Source organism: Diabrotica virgifera, chromosome 3, assembly GCF_917563875.1.
Source record: "Diabrotica virgifera virgifera chromosome 3, PGI_DIABVI_V3a".
Taxonomy (NCBI): Eukaryota; Metazoa; Arthropoda; class Insecta; order Coleoptera; family Chrysomelidae; genus Diabrotica; species Diabrotica virgifera.
Window position 1 is genome coordinate 137,553,405 of NC_065445.1, and position 21,800 is coordinate 137,575,204.

General features: G+C 35.6%; 1 protein-coding gene across 2 annotated transcripts in view; it reads left to right on the forward strand.

The window, feature by feature from the left end:
* Positions 1 to 21,800, forward strand: part of LOC114339383 (juvenile hormone esterase) — a 104,153-nt gene that overhangs the window by 53,452 nt on the left and 28,901 nt on the right. For both annotated transcript variants that reach the window (XM_050645548.1, XM_050645549.1), the window contains exons 9-10: positions 13,322 to 13,439; positions 18,035 to 18,161. In XM_050645548.1, coding sequence (XP_050501505.1) covers positions 13,322 to 13,439; positions 18,035 to 18,161 — 245 coding nt within the window. The remainder of the gene's footprint in view (positions 1 to 13,321; positions 13,440 to 18,034; positions 18,162 to 21,800) is intronic.

Genomic DNA, 21,800 nt, shown 5'->3' on the forward strand with positions numbered 1-21,800 from the left:
TGAGTGTCAAGTGGCCCTTCTCATACATTTAGCTAGCCATTCAAGTTATATCTATCTGTTAATGATTTCTCATCTCTAGTCCTGTATCAATTCGATATTCTTTGTCTTGGCATCCTTCCATACAAATACTACTACAAAGTTGTATTTTAGTTACTCCAGCTTCTTCAACGGAGAAGCCACACATTTTTGTCCTTTGGCTACATTAAGTAGATCTTCTTCTTTACTACTTCTGTTGGAGTTTACCACTCCCTTTTCATTCACTCCAACAAAAAATCATCAGCTAGTTGTTACATCGGCTTTCCAACGTGGTGGCTTTATTTTTGGTCTGAGACAGTATTCATTTAGGTCAATTCTTCTCTTTTATCTGAAATCTCTTTGTTATTTCCGTTTGGTATCCTATACACATATTGTTACTTATTTATTTTATTTTTAATTTCTGATACATATCAGGTATTCTTAAACGCTGTTTTGATTTTTGTTTATATTTTGGGACCTCATTATAGTATATGTTTGTGCAGCTTACATTCTGGGTTAGATTTTGAATTTTTATTGGGAACTTATATTTAATATTGCTATTAATAATATAATTCATATAACAATTTTATTTCTTCAGTCAATAGTGGTATAGTTGGAGGTACAACTAAGTGTTGATTATTATTATTATTATTATAGATATATATTTTTTCTAGAGTGGTGGTAAGTTACATATAAATAAAAAAATTTACTTCCAGTATTTAGGTAGTAGGTTTACTTGAGTATACAATATTTATTGGATTATTTATCCATTTATTTGATCTTATATATTTATTTGATCTTATTTATTAGATTATATACTGCATTATATATATATGTTTTTTTTTTGCTGGCTATTTTGATTTTGTTGGTGTGTTGCTGATATTTTCTCGGTTTATATTATATATATTTTGCGTGCAAACTTTCATATTTTCATATTTTTCATATTTCTGTTCTTTGGACTATTTGTCAATAACTTTGCTCTCATCATGTGTGCTTTTAAAGCTGAACATCTTCTGGTGGATGAATTGGATTATGAATTAAAGATTCGGGACATAATGCCAGAGGAGTCGACAACTGTCGATAAAAAACGCAATCTTTTGAGAGGTGCTTTGAAACAAGAAGCTGGCAATAGAAGTTTTCTCCAAATTTCAGCTGTATCCCTTCCTTTTGAGGAACAACAAAAAGGAATCACTGAAACATTGGACAGCTTGTCTAAAAAAATCGAAAAGTTTAGGGGAACTGTAAAGGATACAGAGTATGCGCGATTAACATCTCGTCTAGGCCATATTTCTGCCCGTGTACACTTGCTACACTGTCCTTCTGAAGAACAGGAACCGTTCAAGAGGTCTGTTTCTCTTAAAATATTAACACTAGAGGGTGAACTTGATTCTAGAGTTAACCCCATTGCTACCTCTACTCCTAATGCTTCAGTCAATGTACCTAGCTTTACGTACTCCAAACCTGTTCAAGTACACAAATGGGGTATTTCATTTTCAGGTGAAAAACAGCACACTGATGTGATGTCATTTTTAGAAAGGGTTGAATGTCTTCGAATATCTAGAGGTGTTTCGGAAGAGGATTTGTTTGCTGCTTCTGCTGAGTTGTTCACCGGGACCGCTTTTACATGGTTTATGAATAACAGGGGTAATTTTTCTTGTTGGTCTGATCTGATTAAAAAGTTGAAGTCGGATTTTCTTCCGTATTCATTCCAGGATGATTTATTAGATCAAATTAAGAATCATAAGCAGAAACCTGGGGAATCTGTTACTATGTTTATTAATACTATATTAGGTATGTGTAGTCGTTTAGACACTCCTTTGTCAGATTTAGCTAAAATTAAAATCATCCTTAAATGTCTATTGCCCTTTTATCATCAACAATTAGCTCTTATGGACATTCAGAACATTGATGACCTTACTATAAAATGCAAACGTTTGGAGGAAACGTTATCCTGGTCTTCTCAACCTCCATCCACATCTCGATCCTCTTCTAACTCTTCTTCTCAGCCAACTTCCTTTAGGCAACGTTCTTGGCTAAATAAGGGTCATGAACATAATGTTTCGGTTGTTAGTTCTCTTGTCTGCTGGAATTGTGATCAGCCTGGTCACCCATTTTACAATTGTGGGATTCCTCAAAATCGTATTTTCTGCCATGGTTGTGGCCGAGAGAACACCCTTAAAAGAAACTGTTCTAAGTGTTCGGGAAACGACACGTCGGAGGTCCGTCCCCTGAACGTTTCTCCGTCCAACATCCAATCAGGGAATCAAACCCCATCGTCAAACGAAACTGCTGGACCAAGCACATCCAGCAACCCAAACCCATCTTCACGAAAAGGGAAAGGGGTGTCGTTCAAGAAAGCAGCACACACCACAAAACAAAATTAAACCAGAAATTTATTTCTATAGATAATACGTTAGATTCGCTTGATTCAAATGATCACAGATGGTCATTTACAAACGCTTCTTTGATTGGTAGTGTTCAACGTAACAATAATAATTGTGATAGTAATGTGGTTCCATTATCTATATTAGATTCTAGTTTTGTTAATGATGATGATACGTCTGGGTTAGTTCCATATAACGGTTGTAGACAACCAAATACTTTAGATCTAGATATTAATTCGTTATTAGTTAGGAAACAAAATGATAATAGGCCATATCTTCCTATTCAAATTTTAGGACAATCGTGTTTAGCTTTGTTAGATAGTGGCTCTAATATTTCATTGATAGGGGCACATTCGTTAAATTTATTGAAAAATTCTAGTATTCCCATTATGCCCATTTCATCTTTGCAAGTATCTACTGCAGATGGTACAGTTCAGTCCATTACGGGCAAACTCCAAATTAAAATCACAGTGGCAGATTTATGTAGGGAAATTACATTTTATGTTATTCCTTCCGTGCAGAATTCTATAATTTTAGGTATGGACTTTTTCAATGCTTTCAATAGTACCTTAAGTTGTTCTGATTTTTCTTTTTCCATATCTGAATTTAATTTATCTACCCTTAGTGCTATTCACGATTTTGCTAGTTTATCAAGCTCTGAACAAAGGCAATTAGAGAGTATGATCTCTAAATTTACTACTCTTTCTTCAAAAGACAAACTAGGTCGTACGTCGTTAATCTCTCACACTATCGAAGTGGGAAATCCCACTCCTTTCAGATTATATCAGTACCCCATACCTCAAGCCTGGCAGGCAGATTTAGAAAAGGAAGTAGATTCGATGCTTGCTTTAAATATCATAGAACCTTCAACATCGTCCTACTGTTCTCCGCTCTGGTTAACGAAGAAGAAGGATGGATCCTTCAGGATCTGCTTTGACGGTCGAAAACTAAACAGTATCACAACTAACAGGGATGCTTATCCTATCCCCAGAATAGATGTGATTTTGAGCAAACTTCAGAATGCCAAATACATCTCTTCTATTGATTTGTCTAAGGCCTTCCTACAGATCCCACTGAGTGAAGAGAGCAAGAAGTATACTGCTTTTGCTGTCAGTGGTAAAGGATTATTCCAGTTTGTCACCATGCCTTTCGGTCTTGTTTCTGCTCCTCAGACAATGTGTCGTCTGATGGATTTAGTCATTGGTCCACCGTTAGAGCCCTATGTTTTCTATTATTTAGACGATATTTTGGTTGTCACTCCTGATTTTTCCCTTCATATGGAAATTTTAGATAAGTTATTTTTACGTCTTAAGGAAGCTAATCTAACGGTCAATCTGGATAAATGTCAGTTTTGTCGCCCTAGTCTTAAGTTCTTGGGTTATGTTGTGGATAACCAGGGGCTGAGGACTGATCCTGAGAAAATAGTTGCTATCAAAAATTTTCCTATACCAAAGACCACCACCCAAGTCCGTAGGATATTGGGAATGTGTGGCTATTATCGGCGATTTGTACCGTCCTACTCTACTTTGTTGTCACCTCTTACTGATCTTTTGAAGAACAGGAAAAAGGGACAGACCATTACTTGGACTCCTGAGGCTGACGAAGCTTTTAGGCGCGTTAAAGATGCTTTAACGAGCGCTCCGGTTATGATGTCACCTAATTTTGATGAGCATTTTTATCTAATGACAGATTGCTCTAATACAGCTTCTGGAGGCGTATTATTTCAGTTGAAAGATGGCTCCGAACACCCCATAGCGTACACTAGTAAGAAGTTGAACAAGGCCCAGAAAAACTATTCAACTACGGAGAAAGAACTCTTAGCTATCATCCATGGGTTAGAAGCTTTTCGTTATTATCTGGAAGGTCGTAATTTCACTATAATTACTGATCATAGTTCCTTAGTATGGCTTCATAGTATGAAAAACCCTTCACAGAGGCTTTCTCGATGGATATGCAAACTGGCTGCCTATTCATATAAGATTGTCCATAGAAAGGCAAACGGGGTAGTGGTCGCAGATGCTCTTTCACGTGTCCATGATATTAATGTCCTAGATCTGTCCTCTTTAAGTCCTGATATGTGGTATCAGAATATGATTGATAGGGTCACTCAAGACCCACAAAAATATCCTGATTTTAAGGTAGAGAATAATATTCTGTACAAACACATCTTAAGTCCGATAGAGTCCTTATCCAATATGTCGGAGTGGAAAATAGTTGTACCTACGCCAAATAGGGAAAATATTCTGCATATGTTTCATGATGAAGTTACGGCGGGTCATTTTGGTTTTTATAAGACTTATCACCGTATTGCCGAATTATATTATTGGCCTGGTATGCGGAAGTCTATAAAAAGGTACATTTCTAAATGCATGGTTTGTGCTACTTGTAAACCAAGTAACCTACCACAGGCTGGACTTATGGGTTCCTTCAGGAACATAAATTTTCCTTGGCAGATGATCTCAATGGATCTCATTGGACCTTATCCTCGGAGTTACAAGGGTAATACCTATTGCCTGGTAGTTGTGGATTATTTCACTAAATTTCCTTTAGTTTGTCCCCTTCGCCAGGCCACAACTCCAGCAATTTTAAAATATTTGGAGGAACAAGTCTTTTTGGTGTATGGTGTTCCTCAAATTGTGTCATGTGACAACGGTCCTCAGTTTGTATCGAAGGCCTTTAAAGATCTTCTAGCTAAATATAAGGTTCAAAAGACCTTTTATAATGCTGCCTACCATCCACAAGCAAATCATACTGAGAGAGTAAATCGCAGTATTGTCACAGCTCTAAGGTCCTATACTTACCCTGATCACAGAGCTTGGGATCAATATATTCATTCCATAGCTCAAGCCATAAGGACTTCTGTCCATGAAGTTACCCAGTGCTCTCCAGCATATTTGAATTTTGGTAGGAATGTGGCTTTATCAGGTGATTATTTTGGTGTAATTTCAGACAATTCCGAAAATCTTCCTCAAATATCTGAGAAACTTCATCGCTTAGATGATCTCCAGACGTTACCTCATATTTTCGCAGACATTAGGAAGAAGTTAAAAACTTCTTACCTAAGGAACCAGCAGCACTATAATTTGAGGAAACGAGATCTGCGATTCTTTGTTGGTGATCGAGTCTTAAAGCGCAATTTTGTCAAATCCAATAAGGGTGATGCCATTTCTGCAAAGTTTTGCCAGAAATATGTCCCATGTACTGTCTCAAGGGTAATATCTCCTTTGATTTATGAATTAAAGGACAATTCGACTAATAAGCGAATTGGTCAATTTCATGTAAAGGATTTACTGCCTGACAACACCATGGACGATGTGGATTCTTCAACTTCATCGGAAGAAGATTAGCTTAACAGGGTTGTTTAAGCTAATATCTTCCTGTGTTTGCCTTTAATTAGTTTTATTATGGTATAGTATTTTAGTTTAAATTGTTAATCACCAGATAATGCCTGACCATAGCAATTTTTATCCTTCGGCATGGCTTGATGATTTCTCACGTATTAGTTATTAGGTACCGAATTCTTGTGTAATACCGCTTGTATGAGTTTATTATTATTTTTTTTGTATTATAGATTGCATTTGAGTCATTATCGACAAATATTCTCAAATACTAATCCAGCCAGTAGTATTACCAAGTTAATAACCTCCACTTGTACTCTTAGTTTTGTACTCAACCTCTCAGAATAAAAGGGCTGTTGATTATTATATATTAAGATATTTGGATGTGTGGGCTCATACAAGTATTCTTGCTTAATATAGATGGAGCTATGTTACACTACCATATCTTAGATTATGTGTTATATCTTGGATATTTGATTACATACCTATTATTTTTTTTTTTATTGTTTTTATATCATGTCATTGGATTTGCCATATTGGAAAGAAGTTGTGGTTGTTAATTTGTTATTGGGTTACTTTATTGATATTTGTCACAGGTACCTTAAATACTTTATATTAATTCGGATTCTTACTTCCTCCACAGGATGATTCTGGAATGAATTTGGAATTTTGATTTATAAATGAATTCTTGAGTCCTTCATATTTCTTCTTATGAACTAGTCTGTTAATGCTCAAAGTTGGTGAATACGTGGGTTCGAAGTTCAGCAACTGATCACTGCTATCCGATTTCGTAATCCATGTCTTTCTTGTCAGAGTAGGCAGATGTTTATCCATGATAATATTTCTGGTTGGGAAATGGTGTACAACACTTCCTAACCATTCTTGTGCAATTGTTCCAAATATTCCAGGCACATTTTCACACGATAATAGGGAAGTCTAGTTTGCTTATTTTATGTCTCTTAGTTCATAGTATATTGATGCTTGACTTTCCATAGACGTAGAGTCGTAATGTTAGTGATTAACCCACTGGGACAAATTATTGATTTTCTTTTTAGTAGATTCCCTCTTCTTTCCTTAGGCATTAATTGTTGCTTAGATTCAGGAATATCTCCTGGATAATCCTATGTATGTTCACATGAATATACAGTCTTATGAAAGATTGGGAGCTCGTTCCCGTCATATTTTGTATTTACCATGGAGTCATAGAACTTATAAGTTCATCCTTTATTTTTACTATTTAGTTTCGATAGGCTCATATTACCGGATGAGGGTAGATCTAGAGCTAATTTAGTTAGTTATTTAGTATTAGTGAGAATTGGTCCATAAATCTTCCTGATCGTTCTTCTTTGGATATGCTCCTATAAATCTGGTGTCCATTGCTAGTCCGATTTTGGATTAAGTGTCCGATTCTTCACTTATTTTGTTTATTTGGTTGTATAGGTTCGTATTACCGGATGTGGGTGTACGTAGACCTAATTTATTTATATGATTTAGTATGGATGTGAATTGGTCCATAAATCTTCCTGGTCGTTCTTCATTGGATATGCTTTTGTGAATCTGTTGTCCATTGATAGTCTGACTTTGGATTGAGTGTCTGATTCCACATTTATTTTGGTTAATGTGTTTGCATTCCTTTGGTATGTTCACTATTTATATTAGTTGGTATTGGTGAAAATTATTCTATAAATATTCCTAGTTGTTCTTCTCTGGATATGCTATTACGAATCTGGTGTCCATTGCTAGTCCAATTTAGGATTGAGTGTTTGATTCTTCACTTATTATAGTTATTGATTTCATTGGTGACTTTAGTATATGTACTTGCGTTATGGTATGAATTGGCTCTCACCTTTGCCTGGTTGTTCGTCCTTGGATATACTCCTTATAAATCTGATGTCCATGGATAGTTCAACTTTGGATTTACTGCCAATTCGACACTTATTTGTCATTATAAATTATGTCTCATCTTTAGCACTTTTACTAGGACTTCGGGTCATATTTTGCAATTTCCGTTATTTGCTGCAGTGACCATCCTACTTTCCCTTGATTATTAGTGGTGATTATTTGTAATCTTGCGAATCAACGGGGAATGATACACTAAGCACTACTACTCTAGTTTAATATTTTGAAAAAAAAAAAAAAAAAAATTTTTTTTTAAATAAAATTTTTTTTCTGGTGGTTGAAAGGGAATGTGACGTTCCGCCCCTTATAGAATCGATTATTGATGGGAAGATATTATTTAACTATCCAAAATATTATTTAATTATTTTCAGAATTATTTTCTTTCAATGTTTATTCAAATAGAACTTAAACCCATCTCAGAATTTTTAAATGCTTGATGACGTCACATTTAAAACGTGGCAACATTGGTTTCCCCACTTTGACAGCCAATGCTTAGTAGAGGGGTACGAAGGATTCAGCTGTGAACGTGAGCCTTGGATTGCGATTGTTTCTCGAGTGTTCGGTCTGAATCGTAGTGTGCGGGGTCATTAGACTCAATTATTCACCTCTAATTCTCAGTTCCAAATTGATTAAATATTACAATAAAAGTATAGTGAAGTTATCCAGCAGCAGTGGATTTGAAGAATTTTAGAGCATACTATATCCAATGAGTTCTACCCCGCACCTACCATGAAATCTTAAAGCCACCCTACAACAACACCAAGGCCAGACCACACAGAGAGAAACAATCAATAGGCGACCAGCCTGGATTATTTCCACATTTTCTTTTTTTGAGTACCTCCAGCTGCTTTCCAACAGTTTTGAGTACCTTCAGCTGCTTTCTACCAGTCTTCCTCTCCTGTACCTCCAGCAGGACAGCTGCTAGCGAGAGTTAGCACCCTTGGGTGCTCATTACATCAACTTCAAGATTAGGAAAGAGTGGTTTGTTTGGGAACATTTACTGTGCTCTTATTAAAGACAGACTGGTTTTGTGATATTTAGTACATTTTTTTTTATAGTTCAATTGCACACACATTTTTCCTGCTTTATATTTTTTATAGGTTTTTTTTTCTTTACAACATAATATTTAATTGATAGCGTTCCCCAACACTCTGCAATCTATAAAGGTATAAATTTCTGAGCTCAGATATTTTCCCTGATAATAGTAGTCGGTACTCTTATCTTGATTATTTTTAGGCTGTGTTCCACTTTTGTATAATTATTTAAACTCATTCCATTATTTTAGTATATGTTTAATTAAATTTTTAAAAATTAACTTCACATATTAGTCAAAATTGTAATTATTAACTTTATTTAACTTGAACTTATTAACTTTACTTAACTTTAACTTATTAACTTTATTTAACTTTAACTTTAATTTATTAAATTCATATGAACTTCTGGATTCTAATCCCTCAGATTAGTTTTTGGTTTCACTTGTTATTATTACTATTATAAACCACGAGTTAGGAAAAGGATCTGTGTATCCACTCGTAGGTTTATTTATTCAATAAGGCTTGTGCCTGTCCCACTCACAGTGAGGTATTTATATGTTATATATAGTATCAGGTAGTATTTAATTAAGGTGTACGTATTATAAACGTACAATTATTATTTGGTGAGGGTTCTACTAACCTAGTTGTAAGTTGTACTTCCTGTATTAGAGGTACCCGTAGTCAGTTTTTCTAACCTTATAAAGAGTATTCTTAGATCATAGTTGTATGATGATTTTGTAATTGACTTTCACTAGTATCACTTTTTCCTGTCATGTTAGAGTTACACACTAGTTACTTGTCCTAACTCAGAGATTGTTAAAAAGATCTAGTAGTTACATTCAATAAATATACATTTATTGTGATTTTTTTTTCTTATTACTCCTTTATTTTTAGTAGTATATTTTATAATTTAATAATCTTTAATAACTTTTCACATACTTGTACTACAAACTTAACATACTCTATAGCAGCGTAGAATACCTGGAAGAGCGTTAACCTAGTTATCCTTCTTCTGGCGCCCAAAAATTCATTCTATTTTCAGTATATTATTATATTTACTCTATCTATTTTCTGAACATTATCTTCATATCTTCTTTTCGAGCCATCATTGTCACTTCCTTTAATCTATTGTCTGGCCAAAAATAGCCGTGCAAATTGGCCGAATCCTTCCTTGAGTGTCAAGTGGCCCTTCTCATACATTTAGCTAGCCATTCAAGTTATATCTATCTGTTAATGATTTCTCATCTCTAGTCCTGTATCAATTCGATATTCTTTGTCTTGGCATCCTTCCATACAAATACTACTACAAAGTTGTATTTTAGTTACTCCAGCTTCTTCAACGGAGAAGCCACACATTTTTGTCCTTTGGCTACATTAAGTAGATCTTCTTCTTTACTACTTCTGTTGGAGTTTACCACTCCCTTTTCATTCACTCCAACAAAAAATCATCAGCTAGTTGTTACACCTGGTTCATTACTCCCTCGAGCGCTTTCAGACTGCTACTTGATGCCCATATTAGGAGGTCATCGGCATAGAGGAGGGCATCAACACCAGGTGTCTTTCTAATCATTGTGAGCACATCGTTTATCATTAGGTTGAACAATTGACAGCTGATGACAGCTCCTTGTGGCAGCCCTTGTCTTTGTAGTCTGAATTTGGAACAATGGTTGTGAAATTTAACTCTCTGATACCTTTCACCGAGAAAAGATTTTATCCAATTGAACAGTTTACCGTCAATTCCAGACTTTGCTATCTTGTGTAACAGCAAACCTCTCCATACTGTGTCGTATGCAGCTTTGAGGTCTACTAGCACTGCAACTGTTGATATCTTACGGTGGAAAGCATCCTTGACTTTTTGAGCAAACTCGACTACATGGTCCATGGTGTTCCTGTGTTTCCTGAAGCCAGCGTGTGCGTCGTCAATCAGTTCAAGATGGGTTATGGCTCGGTTCAGTCTGTCCAGGACCATTTTTTCGGCTACTTTGCATAAGGAGCTTGTGAGGGATATTGGCCGGTAGCTATCAGTCAGGCTCGGGTCTTTTTGTTTCTTTAGGGTGGGTATGACCTCGCTCTTCCTCCATTGACTTGGGACTCTTGAATTCCATGTTAGGTTAATCAAGTTCAGAATAGTGTTTTTGGCTGCGGCTCCCAGATATTTAAGCATTTCCGGGTACAACTCATCAATCCCTGCTGCCTTTTTCGTTTTTGTGTCAGAGAGAGCCGCTTCCAGCTCTGATATCGAGAAATCTTCTGTACAGATGTCCTTTATACTTTTGCTCATCCGCCGGGGAGGAGGATAGCGCAACAGTCTTGCTCTCTCCCTCTTATTTATCTTAATATTACTCACTTTTGTGTAGTGTTTACAGAGTTCGTTTGCTATATCGGCATGTGTAGTGAGTTCTCTAGCCATGCCTCTCATTGGCATTTGCTGTTGCTTGTTTCCATCATTGTTTAGCGTAGTAACGAACCTGTGCGCTTTGACGCCGTCTTTTCGGAAGTCGAGCTTAGCAAGGAAGGATTTGAAAGCTTCTCTTTTCCCTGACTTAATGGCTTGAGTTAGGATCGCTTTTCTCTTTCGAAGCTCTACACAATCGTTCATTTGCCTGGATTTTTCAGCTTTGCCCCTGGCTTTATTTCTGGCAGCTTTCAATTTGGATAGCGTTGGGGACCAGAAAGTCTTATACCCCTTAATTTGACCTAGCGGTATGCACCCTTTTGCACATTTAAGTATGGCCTCGGTTACTTTCTTTGCTGCTTCTTCTGGTTATTGTAGTGTTAGTTGAGTAAGGACTTCATCTGTGCATTCCCTGTACTTTTTCCAATCCGCCTTCTTAAAATTTTAGCGCGGGGCGCGAGTTTGGGCTTTTTTGTCCTTTACCAGTTTGCATGTCACTAGCAGAGCGCGGTGACCACAGCCTGCTGCGTCGTCCAGGAGGGTTACACTGGTCTTCCCTGTAATGTTTGGGTGTGTTACGACAAGATCGGGCCTTGATTGACTTCCTATAAACGATAAGAACGTAGGTGGGGTGTTCACTACATCAAGATAGTTGTTATCCAAAAAGTCCTCGAGGTGTTTCCCAACGTTGGTGGTTCTAGAGTAGCCCCATCTCGTGGATGGACTATTGAAATCTCCAATTATGATGGTACTTGGCTGGATTTGTTGCTTTACCAATTCCAATGCAGGTATATTATCTGGCGGATTGTATAGTAAGAAAAGGGTGACATGTTTCGAGTTTTTCCAGACTTCGACCTGGAACATTTCCAGTTTATATCTATCCTGCATTTCGTGGATTATGTTAGTCTTGCATACTAGAGGGGTTTTGATTCCGATGATAATTCCTGACGCTACTTGTCGACTCCTCTTCAGCACATGGGTTGAATAGCCAACTGTAGAGTAGAGGTGAGGTGTGTCTGTAGCGGCTCCTGCCTCTACAATGACATATATATCAACGTTCTTTTCGAGAACGCTTCGTTTGAGTTCTAAAAACTTGCTGTTGCTTAGACCTCCAGCGTTCCAGAAGATGACTTTGAGGTCTGCGTCGCTGCCCTGAGAAAGGCCGTTTCGAGTAGGGATTCGTACACTCATGGATCAGCGCGCGTAACGACGAATCGCTGCTGCTCATTTAGCGTTACCCAGGGGACACGTGTGATCGTACCTTACGATAGACCACGGACGCGAGCAACTCTGTCCCCCTTGATCTAAACCCAGCTTGTTCTCTAGGCTGATAGAAGTCTAACTTAGCCTCCAGTCTTTTTTTGATAATTTTTGTGAAAAGTTTATACAATGTGTGATAGCAGACTGATAGGGCGGTAGTTTTTTAGATCTGTTATGTCACCTTTGTTGTGCAATAAAACAATGACTGCATTGTTCCATTGAGAAGGGGTTTTTCCTTGGTAAATGCATTCGGTGAAAAGTTTGGTAGGCGTAGTTAGCGAGTAACTATTACTATAGAGTGTAGAGGTTTTGAAAGTTTTGTGGTAACCTGGATGATTTGAAAACAGTGTTGTAGAGATATTATACAATTCCTGTCAAACCTGTGGATTGATAATAAATTCTATTAAAACAAAACTTATGGTTATTTTAGAGACAAAAAAGTACCGCGTAATTTTGTTATAAACAAGTCTTATGGATCAGAAACTTGGACACTCAGGAGAACTGAAATGAATAAGCTTGCGGCCTCTGAAAAATCTTAAATACCTAGTGTAATGTGTAGTGTGTGTGCTGAGTAAATGTCTTGTTACTTTGCAAAGTCATCGTTGTCTTTACAAAGAGATGCTAATTAATTGTATCCCAACGTCTGCGGTTCACCAGTGAGTACCGATCCCATAAGGATAGAAACAATTTTCATTTATTCCTTCTTAATAATGGAAAATTTCCTATTCAGCTGAGATTCGAGCTCACGACCCCTGAATTCCTGAATTCAAAGGTGGGTCTACTACCACTAAGTATGGGGGACAAATTAAATTAAATTTGATCTGTTTGGTGTATTTAAACTATTGGGTCAACCTCTAACAATAATTTTATTAGTAATTTTACCAGTCATTCAAAATAAAATCTCATTCGTTAAAGCTTTTAATTGTTTAATGAAAATCCATTTAAAAAACATAATAATATGTGCTTTATTAAATCTGTATTTTATTGTATTTTTAGTATAGTAGTGATGCTGGTTATATTCATCCCTTAACACGGCAAGCAGAGCTGACCTCACAATTCGCTCCCGTTTATATGTACCAATTTGCGTATGGAGAGCCATTCTTGAATGTATCAGGTAAAATATATGAAAGCTTATTGTTCAGTTATAAAGCGCCACTTTAGATACTGTAGTTCTAGAATTATTGTCCAGAGAAATAAGGTATTCCTGTGGGCTCGACCCCCTCCAGATATCTAACAACAGACAATTTTATGGACTTCAATAATACAGACCTCTATATTTCCTACAGTGGATTCGGTGGACTTTTAAGTTATCAACAGTTTAAGGCCAATAGAGTAAGAGCTGGTATAGGTGAAATTTGCTAATAATTTTAGGCACGATAAAACCCTATAACATAAATAGTAGAACCTAAAAGAAAACGTATGAACACTGTGTCGTCAGTTTTTAGCGGCACATGCGTCGACAGTGGCGCATTAAACTTTCCACTTAAAGACGGGATAAATAAATTAAAAGGCACCCTCCTTCACTCCCAGAATTCAATTTTTTTCGTTTTTTTAAGTTCCATATGAGTAAAAAATAAGACAGCGTAGTGAGTTCTATGTGAGTAAAAAATAAGACAGCGTAATTTTAACCCACCAGTCCCTTCCCCCCTCCCCTGCCATCAAAAACTTCATTTTTCGTGTTTATTTTAGTGTGATGCAATTAATTTTAAAATTTCAAAGGACTCATAGGCATAGTTGAGGCTTTTGCAAAACACGTCTATTTTTTATACATAGATCCGTAGGTTAAGTGTACATAACATCAAAAAAAATTTTTTTTGGAAAAAAGCGTATACCATTTTTTTGAAGATGACTGGAGAATAAATTTTTTTTATTTTGTGTATTTTATCAGACATTGTGTTTTTAATTTTTTCCAGATTTTTCCGTAAGGTTCGCCACCTTCAAAAATTCAAAAAACTCTTTTGGAGGGTGTTTGGGGATTTTCTCTAGTTTATAGACTTCAAAATAGATCAAAGTAATGTTTTTTTATAGGTTATATATTATGAATTGAAGTAAATGAGACCTTTAGAACATTTAAAAATGGAAGAAACACGTGCGAACCCCCAAAATCCTACAAAAACCAGTTTTTTTAGATTTTTGAAGGTGGTGAAACTTACGGAAAAATCTGAAAAAAATTTAAAACATAGTGTTTGATAAAATATACAAAATAGAAAAGAAATTAGACCTCCAGCCGTCTCAAAAAAATTTTTTTTTGAGACTATATACTTAAACTACGGATCTATAAATAATAGACACATTTTGTAAAAGCCTCAACTATGCCAATGCATTTTGTGAAATTTTAAAATTGATTTCATCCCTCCTAAAAAAAAGTAAAAAACGTAAAATGAAGATTTTGATGGTGGGGGAAGGGGTAAGTGGGTGGTGGGTTAAAATTACGCTGAGTCTTATTTTTTAATCACATAGAACTTTAAATAAAAAAAAATTGAATTTTGGGAGTGAGGGAGGGTACCTTTTAATTTATTTATCCCGTCTATAAGTGGAAAGTTTGATGCACCACTGTCGACGCATCTGCCACTAAAAAGTGACGGCACAGTGTTCATACGTTTCCTTTTAGCTTCTACTATTTAAGTTATAGTTTCTTATCGTGCCTAAAATGATTAGCAAATTTCATCTATACCGGTTCCTAGTCTACAAAAATGCACCATTTTGACCCTTTCGGTCCCAGTAGTGCACAGTGTACAGTGTACTGTACAATATTTTTAAGGCATCTCAACCAAAATTTTAGTTAAATTTTACCGTTAAGTCACAGTGTACATGTGAGTGTACAAATACACAATAGATTTGTCGCAAGCAGATGCTCTGCTCCAGCGTCAAACAAATGAAATAAAATAAAATATTACAAAAAACATGGATCAAAAATTGTTAAACTTAGATTTTTGGAGAAAACGTCAAAAAATTACCAAAAAAATAATAATATAATGTGACAAAAACCCAGAGCCAGATTTAAGGGGAGGCAGACTGGGCAGCTGCCCGGTGCCCCCACATTACGGGGGCCCTACAAAGCACCAAACTTTAAAAAAATTAGAACGATATTCAGATACATTAATTCTGTTCAATCAATTAACTGTGATATTTGGTTTCACGGAAGGTTTCATTTATGTTGAAAGTTTTTTCATATTTTTGCTAAATCACGGTCATAAAGCAGAAGATATATTTAATTCTCTAGTGACATTCTTATAAGAAGATGATGTTGACTTGAATAACTGCTGGAGGCAGTCCTAGAAAACTACCCGGACTTAAAGCTATACGTTTTACTACGTTTATTTTTAATATTTTACTGTAACAAGATCTGGATTCTGCGTACTAAAAAAAAGTTGATTAATAGCAAGCTGAAAATTTGTTAATAGATTAACGGTGTCTAGTCGGACAAACTATGATGTATGGGAACACTGGAACAGGGGAAGTTTTAATTGTGGAACAGGTTACAGGTTTCGAACGTCATGCTACGAAAACGACCCATGTATTTTATCGGACAGAACTTCCATTTGATTTGTTACCCTTTCATTAAACTCTCGTGTAAAAATCAGACTGGTATTTATCACCAATTATACATTTTAATAAGTCCGACACGTAGATCATGTCAAATAACAGGAATTATGACAGGTGAAAAATAGCAGTCTGATTTTTGCATGAGAGTTTAATGAAAGAGTAGCAAATCAAATGGAAGTTCTGTCCGACAAAACACATGGGACGTTTTAGTGGTCTGACGTTCCAAATTTTTAACCTGTTCCACAATTAAAACTTCCCCTGTTCCAGTCTTCCCGTACTTCAAAGTTTTTTCAACTAGACACCGTTATGCTTTTAACAAAATTTTCAGCTTGCTATTAATCACCTTTTTTTGGTACGATCCAGTCCTAGTACAGCTCTTGTATCTTTTATTATTTAAAAATACACTAATCACAAAAAGGACCACATAATTTTTGAAACAATTTGAAGAAAAATGTTTAAAAACAATTTTTTATTTCTATCACAATGTCATAATACTCGTCTATAGTGTCCTTTAGGTTTAGATATGTAGAAAGGAACCCATAACATTTCAAGTTAAAGCATGTTTTTACCAAAAAACAAACAGTAAACACAACGTTGTTAAAGGAGAATATTTATTTTGGACATTTGTGTTCGGGAATTTGATCTGTGTACCATGTCTGCGCGTTTTTAATGAGAAGGTGCGTTCTTAAAAAATTGAGTAATAAAACTTCAGAACAAGCAGCCCAAATTGTAGGTTTAATTGGAGATGGCCGATCGCAGCAATATCTTGCTGATGTTATGAGAATCCACCAATTCAGCGTTTTAAGAGCTTTAAGAAGGTATAGAGAAAGTGCAGGATACACAAGAAGACCAGTTTCGGGACGTCCCAAGTGCACGAAACCCGCAGATGATTGTTAGTTACATCTACAGACTTTACGTAGATATCATGTTACAGCTAGACTACTGCGAAATTATATTTCCACAGCCCGTAATGTTTAAATAAGTGCCAATTCTTTAGAAAAAAATTAAGGGGAATTTGGAATCAGAGTCAGAATACCTGCTACTGCTTCACCATTAGCGAGGACATATCGTATGGCACGTTTAAATTTTGCACCAGGACATGTCGATTGAGATAATAACGACTGGGATAATATTCTCTTTATTGATGAGTGAAGACTTGCACTTTGTGGATACGACAGTGCAAAGTGTCTGTCGGATCCACAGATTGCAAATCTTGACTTATCAGTAAAAACAATATTGGTCCAGTCGTTAATATAGCTGTAACATGATGTGTACGCAAAGTCTGAGAATGTAAACATTTATCCGCGGGGTTCGTGCACTTGGGAAGTCCTGGAACTGGTCTTCTTCTGTATCCTCCACTTTCTCTATAACTGCTTAAAGCACTTGAAAGGCTGGATTGGTGGATTCCCATAACATCAGCAAGACATTACTGCGATCGTCATCTCCAATTAAACCTACAATTTGGACTGCTTGTTGCTGACGTTATATTTCATTTTTGTAAGAACGCACCTCCTCATTGAAAACAGACATAGTGCACAGATCAAATTCTCGAACACAAACGTCAAAAATAAAATATTCTGTTTTAACAACGTTTTCGTCTTCTTCTTCTTCTTCTTCTTCTTCTTCTTTTAATAGGTAATATCCTGTTTCTTTAGTTACAGTCTGGAGCTCCAGCTCTCGTACCATCGCTTTTTAGGTTTTGTTTTGCAAAAACGATAAACAAAACAAAACTTTTATTTACTGTTTGTTTTTCTGCAAAACCACGCTTCAATTTGAAATGTTATGGGTTTGTAGATACCTGGCTGTACATCATTGGCTGTATATCATAGTTATAACAACAATTTTCTTAATGGTAGGAAGTAGGGCCTCACACCAATTCTGTATATAACTGCCTTGAATCCGACTCTGCTGAAAGACCAGTTCCTTTTTTACCTTATTGCTCTGGATTAGTATTGACATTTTTGCTGATGTTGTTCCAGTGCAGCAAGCAACATAATGATAATTATGGCCATATCGTCCTTTATTGTAATAAATTCATTATTAATAATGTTCGTGATATTGAGGAAAAGAGTATTTTCGAATAATGTATATCCCGGATATTTTTTACTATTATTTATTATTTTAGATTTTTTTTTCAAAACACTTACTGTTAACTTGTTTAAGGTACGGAGCACGTTGGACACGCAGAGGAGTTAATGTACTTATGGAATTTGCCATTTCTTCCTGTTGGGATTGATGAACAATTTCGTACCATTCTTATAAAGTTTTGGACAAACTTCATTACATACCAGTAAGTTTAAGTTTACCTTTATTAAAAGCAGGTTTACCTATATAATTGGTTTTAGATACAGTATGAAAAAAGTAAGAACTAAAAAAGGATACCAAATGGGAGAAAAACAACTTAAAATAATCTGCTATGCGGACGATGCAATAGTAATCTCTCAAAGTGAAGATGATTTATAACGTATGCTGCATCAATTCAACATAATCGCCAGAAAATTTGACATGTTAATTTCCTCACAAAAGACAAAATGCATGGTTATAACAGCAGATCCAATAAGATGTAAATTGGAGCTGGAAGGTCAGATAATAGAACAAATGATGGAGTTTAAATATCTAGGCATCACACTATCTAGCTACGGAAGGCTCGGAACAGAAGTGGAAGATCAAGTGAATACAGCAAACAGAGCCGCAGGTTGCCTGAATGAGACAATATGGACAAATAAAAATATCGGAAAACAAATGAAAGGCAGAATTTACAAAGCAGTCATCAGACCAATAATGACATAAGCGGCAGGAACACGACCCGACACAGAGAGGACAAAAAGATCGCTCGCAACAGCGGAGATGAAAACCCTTCGAAAAATCCATGCTAAGAATCTATAGGACAGAGCTATAAGTACAGATATACGACGGAGGTGTAAGGTGTATAACATTAATAACTGGGTAAGAAACAGAAGAGTAGAATGGAATGACCACATAAGCCGAATGACAACAAATGGGATAGTCAGGATAGCGAGAGAAGGTTCCCCAATAGGAAGACGATCAGTGGGAAGACCACGAAAACGATGGAACGACAACTTACTAGAGGCATATTGAAAAAACAGACAGAGTCATGTCTATACAAAAAGAAGATGAAGAAGAAGAAGAGGATAAAGTATGAAAACAGTAGATGCTAATTTTACTTTTAGACGAGGTTTCATTGTTACGAAACCTTTTGTATTCGATTCGAGACATCTTAAGGAAAAAAGTTGACCTATTGGGATGAGGGACAAATGAAAATTGCATCGTTGTAGGCGGAATACGCATTTTGCATAGTCCATCTCGGAAGTGTTCAAAAAATAAAAATTCACAACTTGGAAGCTAAGCATTGAAATTAGTTTAATTTTTATTCCAGGGGAGTTTTTGAAGTCGCTGAACACGAATTCTGGTTGGCGAAACTGTATTAGCTACCTGGTGCCCGGTATTCCGGTATTCACGTCGTCTTCTGGACTTTTATCAAAATTCAATATGAAAATCGTTGAAACGTGTTATCCCGACATTTTTGAGGTCGCTGAACACGAATATTGCTGCGGCGATGCTGTACGAGATACCTGGTGCCCGGCATGTACGTCATCTCCCGGAGTTTTATGAAAATTTGTTATGAAAATAGTTCAAATTTAATATCTAGGGGTTTTTGAGGTCGCTGAACACGAATATTGGATTGGTGAAACTGTAATAAACCGGGAGATATTAACAGAAGTTCAACCACTATTTTCTAAGTCCTGCCCTTTGCAATACTGGAAGGTTAGAGAAGGTACTTACAATTTGTGGAAAAATCCACGGGTTTCCTGTGACATGTTCCTGTGAAAATTAGATTTTCCATAAAAAAAAAATTGGAAGTTGCGATGAATTTTTAAGTCCTGCCATATCCATAGAATAACAGGATACTATCTATTCTATGAAGAACATTTTTTGGGTAGGACGGTTGCAAAAGGACTAAGGGAGTATACAGATATACAAACATGTAATGAAAATAATGAAATTTTCATAATTTTCTAAGTCCTGCCAACTTAATAAATTAATCATATTTATTTCAAAATGACCAAAAAAAAAATGTTGGCATGACGTCACCTAATGTTTAACTGCACTTCTTTCTTGGAAAATTCTGTATAAAATTTTCACTCTGGTTTCGTGATTTTCTAAGTCATAAAATAAATTTTGTTATAAAATAAATAATTTCAGTAGACATTATTCAAAATGGCAGGATGTTTAGTTACACTTTTTTACTATATATAGTTAAAAAATGTGTAAGAAAATTCGTGGAAAATTACACGATTTTCAGTAGTAATTGCACAAGAGCTCTGAAATTATTGAATTTTTCCCGAGTGACACTTTGACAGTTTTAATTTCACGAGCCGACGGCGAGTGAAATTATGTCAAAGTGTCACGAGAGCAAAAATTCTATATTAATTTCAGAGGTCGAGTGCAATTTGTTGCGATTATTTCATGAATAAAACTGTTTAAAACCAATATTTTATTGTAATTTATTTATGTAAGTACCATTAAACACACAGTTTTTATAAATATTTGACGATTGAAAGTCATCACTTTTATAATTTTTAAAACATTAATTGTCATTAATGTCACTGAATGTATTTTTTCGTAGCAACGAAGGGCATCTGACGTAATATACTTAACGACGGGAGATTATCAAAAATTATCGATTTAATTCAGATTTCTGTAGCTTTATATTGGTCAGAATCTCCTATGAATGAAATAATCTAAGTAATGCCATTTCGCACATATCTCAAGAAAGTTAATATAAATCTATTTTCAAAAAGGCAGGATGGTTGTATAGTTATTTCGTATAAAAAAATTAAATTGTGTGTCTGTAAAATTATTTCAGGGTGTTATACAAATTTATTCATATCACCACAATTTTCTGAGTCATACCATGTCAAGTATGCTTAAAAAACACTAATCTAAAACCGTTTACAACTTGCAGGATAACCGCAAAGATGAATAATATAAAAAATTAATTTGTATATCATTAAAACAATCGTATCCTATTAAATATTATTTTCCTGAATAATGTCTCGGAATTTTTACACACTTTTCAAATCTAATAGCAAACTGTAGCATCTTTATTTTAAGTGATTAGATCATATTTTTATCTAAGTAAACGCAATAAAATAAATAAACAATTTTTACAATTTATTGGTTATAGTAGGGAATTTACCTACCCATTATATTATACAGGGTGTCCAGAAGCTCTCATAACAAACGAAAACCGGACATTCCTCAGATAATTTTAAGAAAATTTAACTCAATTCACCTAGTTCAAAACTGCTTCCGTGGAAAGCTAGAGCTCTTTAAAGATGGCGTCTTGTAATTCATCATCGTCATAATTCAACCCGGATCTATCCAATGCTGGATATAGGTCTCCCTCAGTCTTCTCCATGCATTTCTGTCCTGTGCTGTCTGCATCAAGTTTCTGTCGATCCGTTTGATGTCATCAGACCATCTGGTTGGCAGACGACCTCTACTTCGATATGCTTCGTCTAGAAGAATCATATCGAAGTCTTGTAATTAGTTTCTTTAAAATAGCTGCAGAACGCTTTTATTTGGAAAAACGGAAAACTGGTACACTTATTTATCTTCCAGAGGTCAATTGTCAAATATCAATTATCAATTGTCAATTTTTAGTACCGGTCATAGGGGTCTGTTTTGGGTACGGAAACGGATATTTTATCGAATAACTTTTCTGTCTAACTTTTAAGCATTTCTGACACTGGATTATTAAATTCTGGGATACTTTTGTACTAAAAGGTGCTTTTGCTTTAACTCAGAAGAATACGCAGTGTTCTAGAAAAATCGATTTGAAAAATTTTTCGTTTTTTGGTTTTTTTAGTTTAAAAGAATTTAGAAAAATTCTATTTAGGAAAAT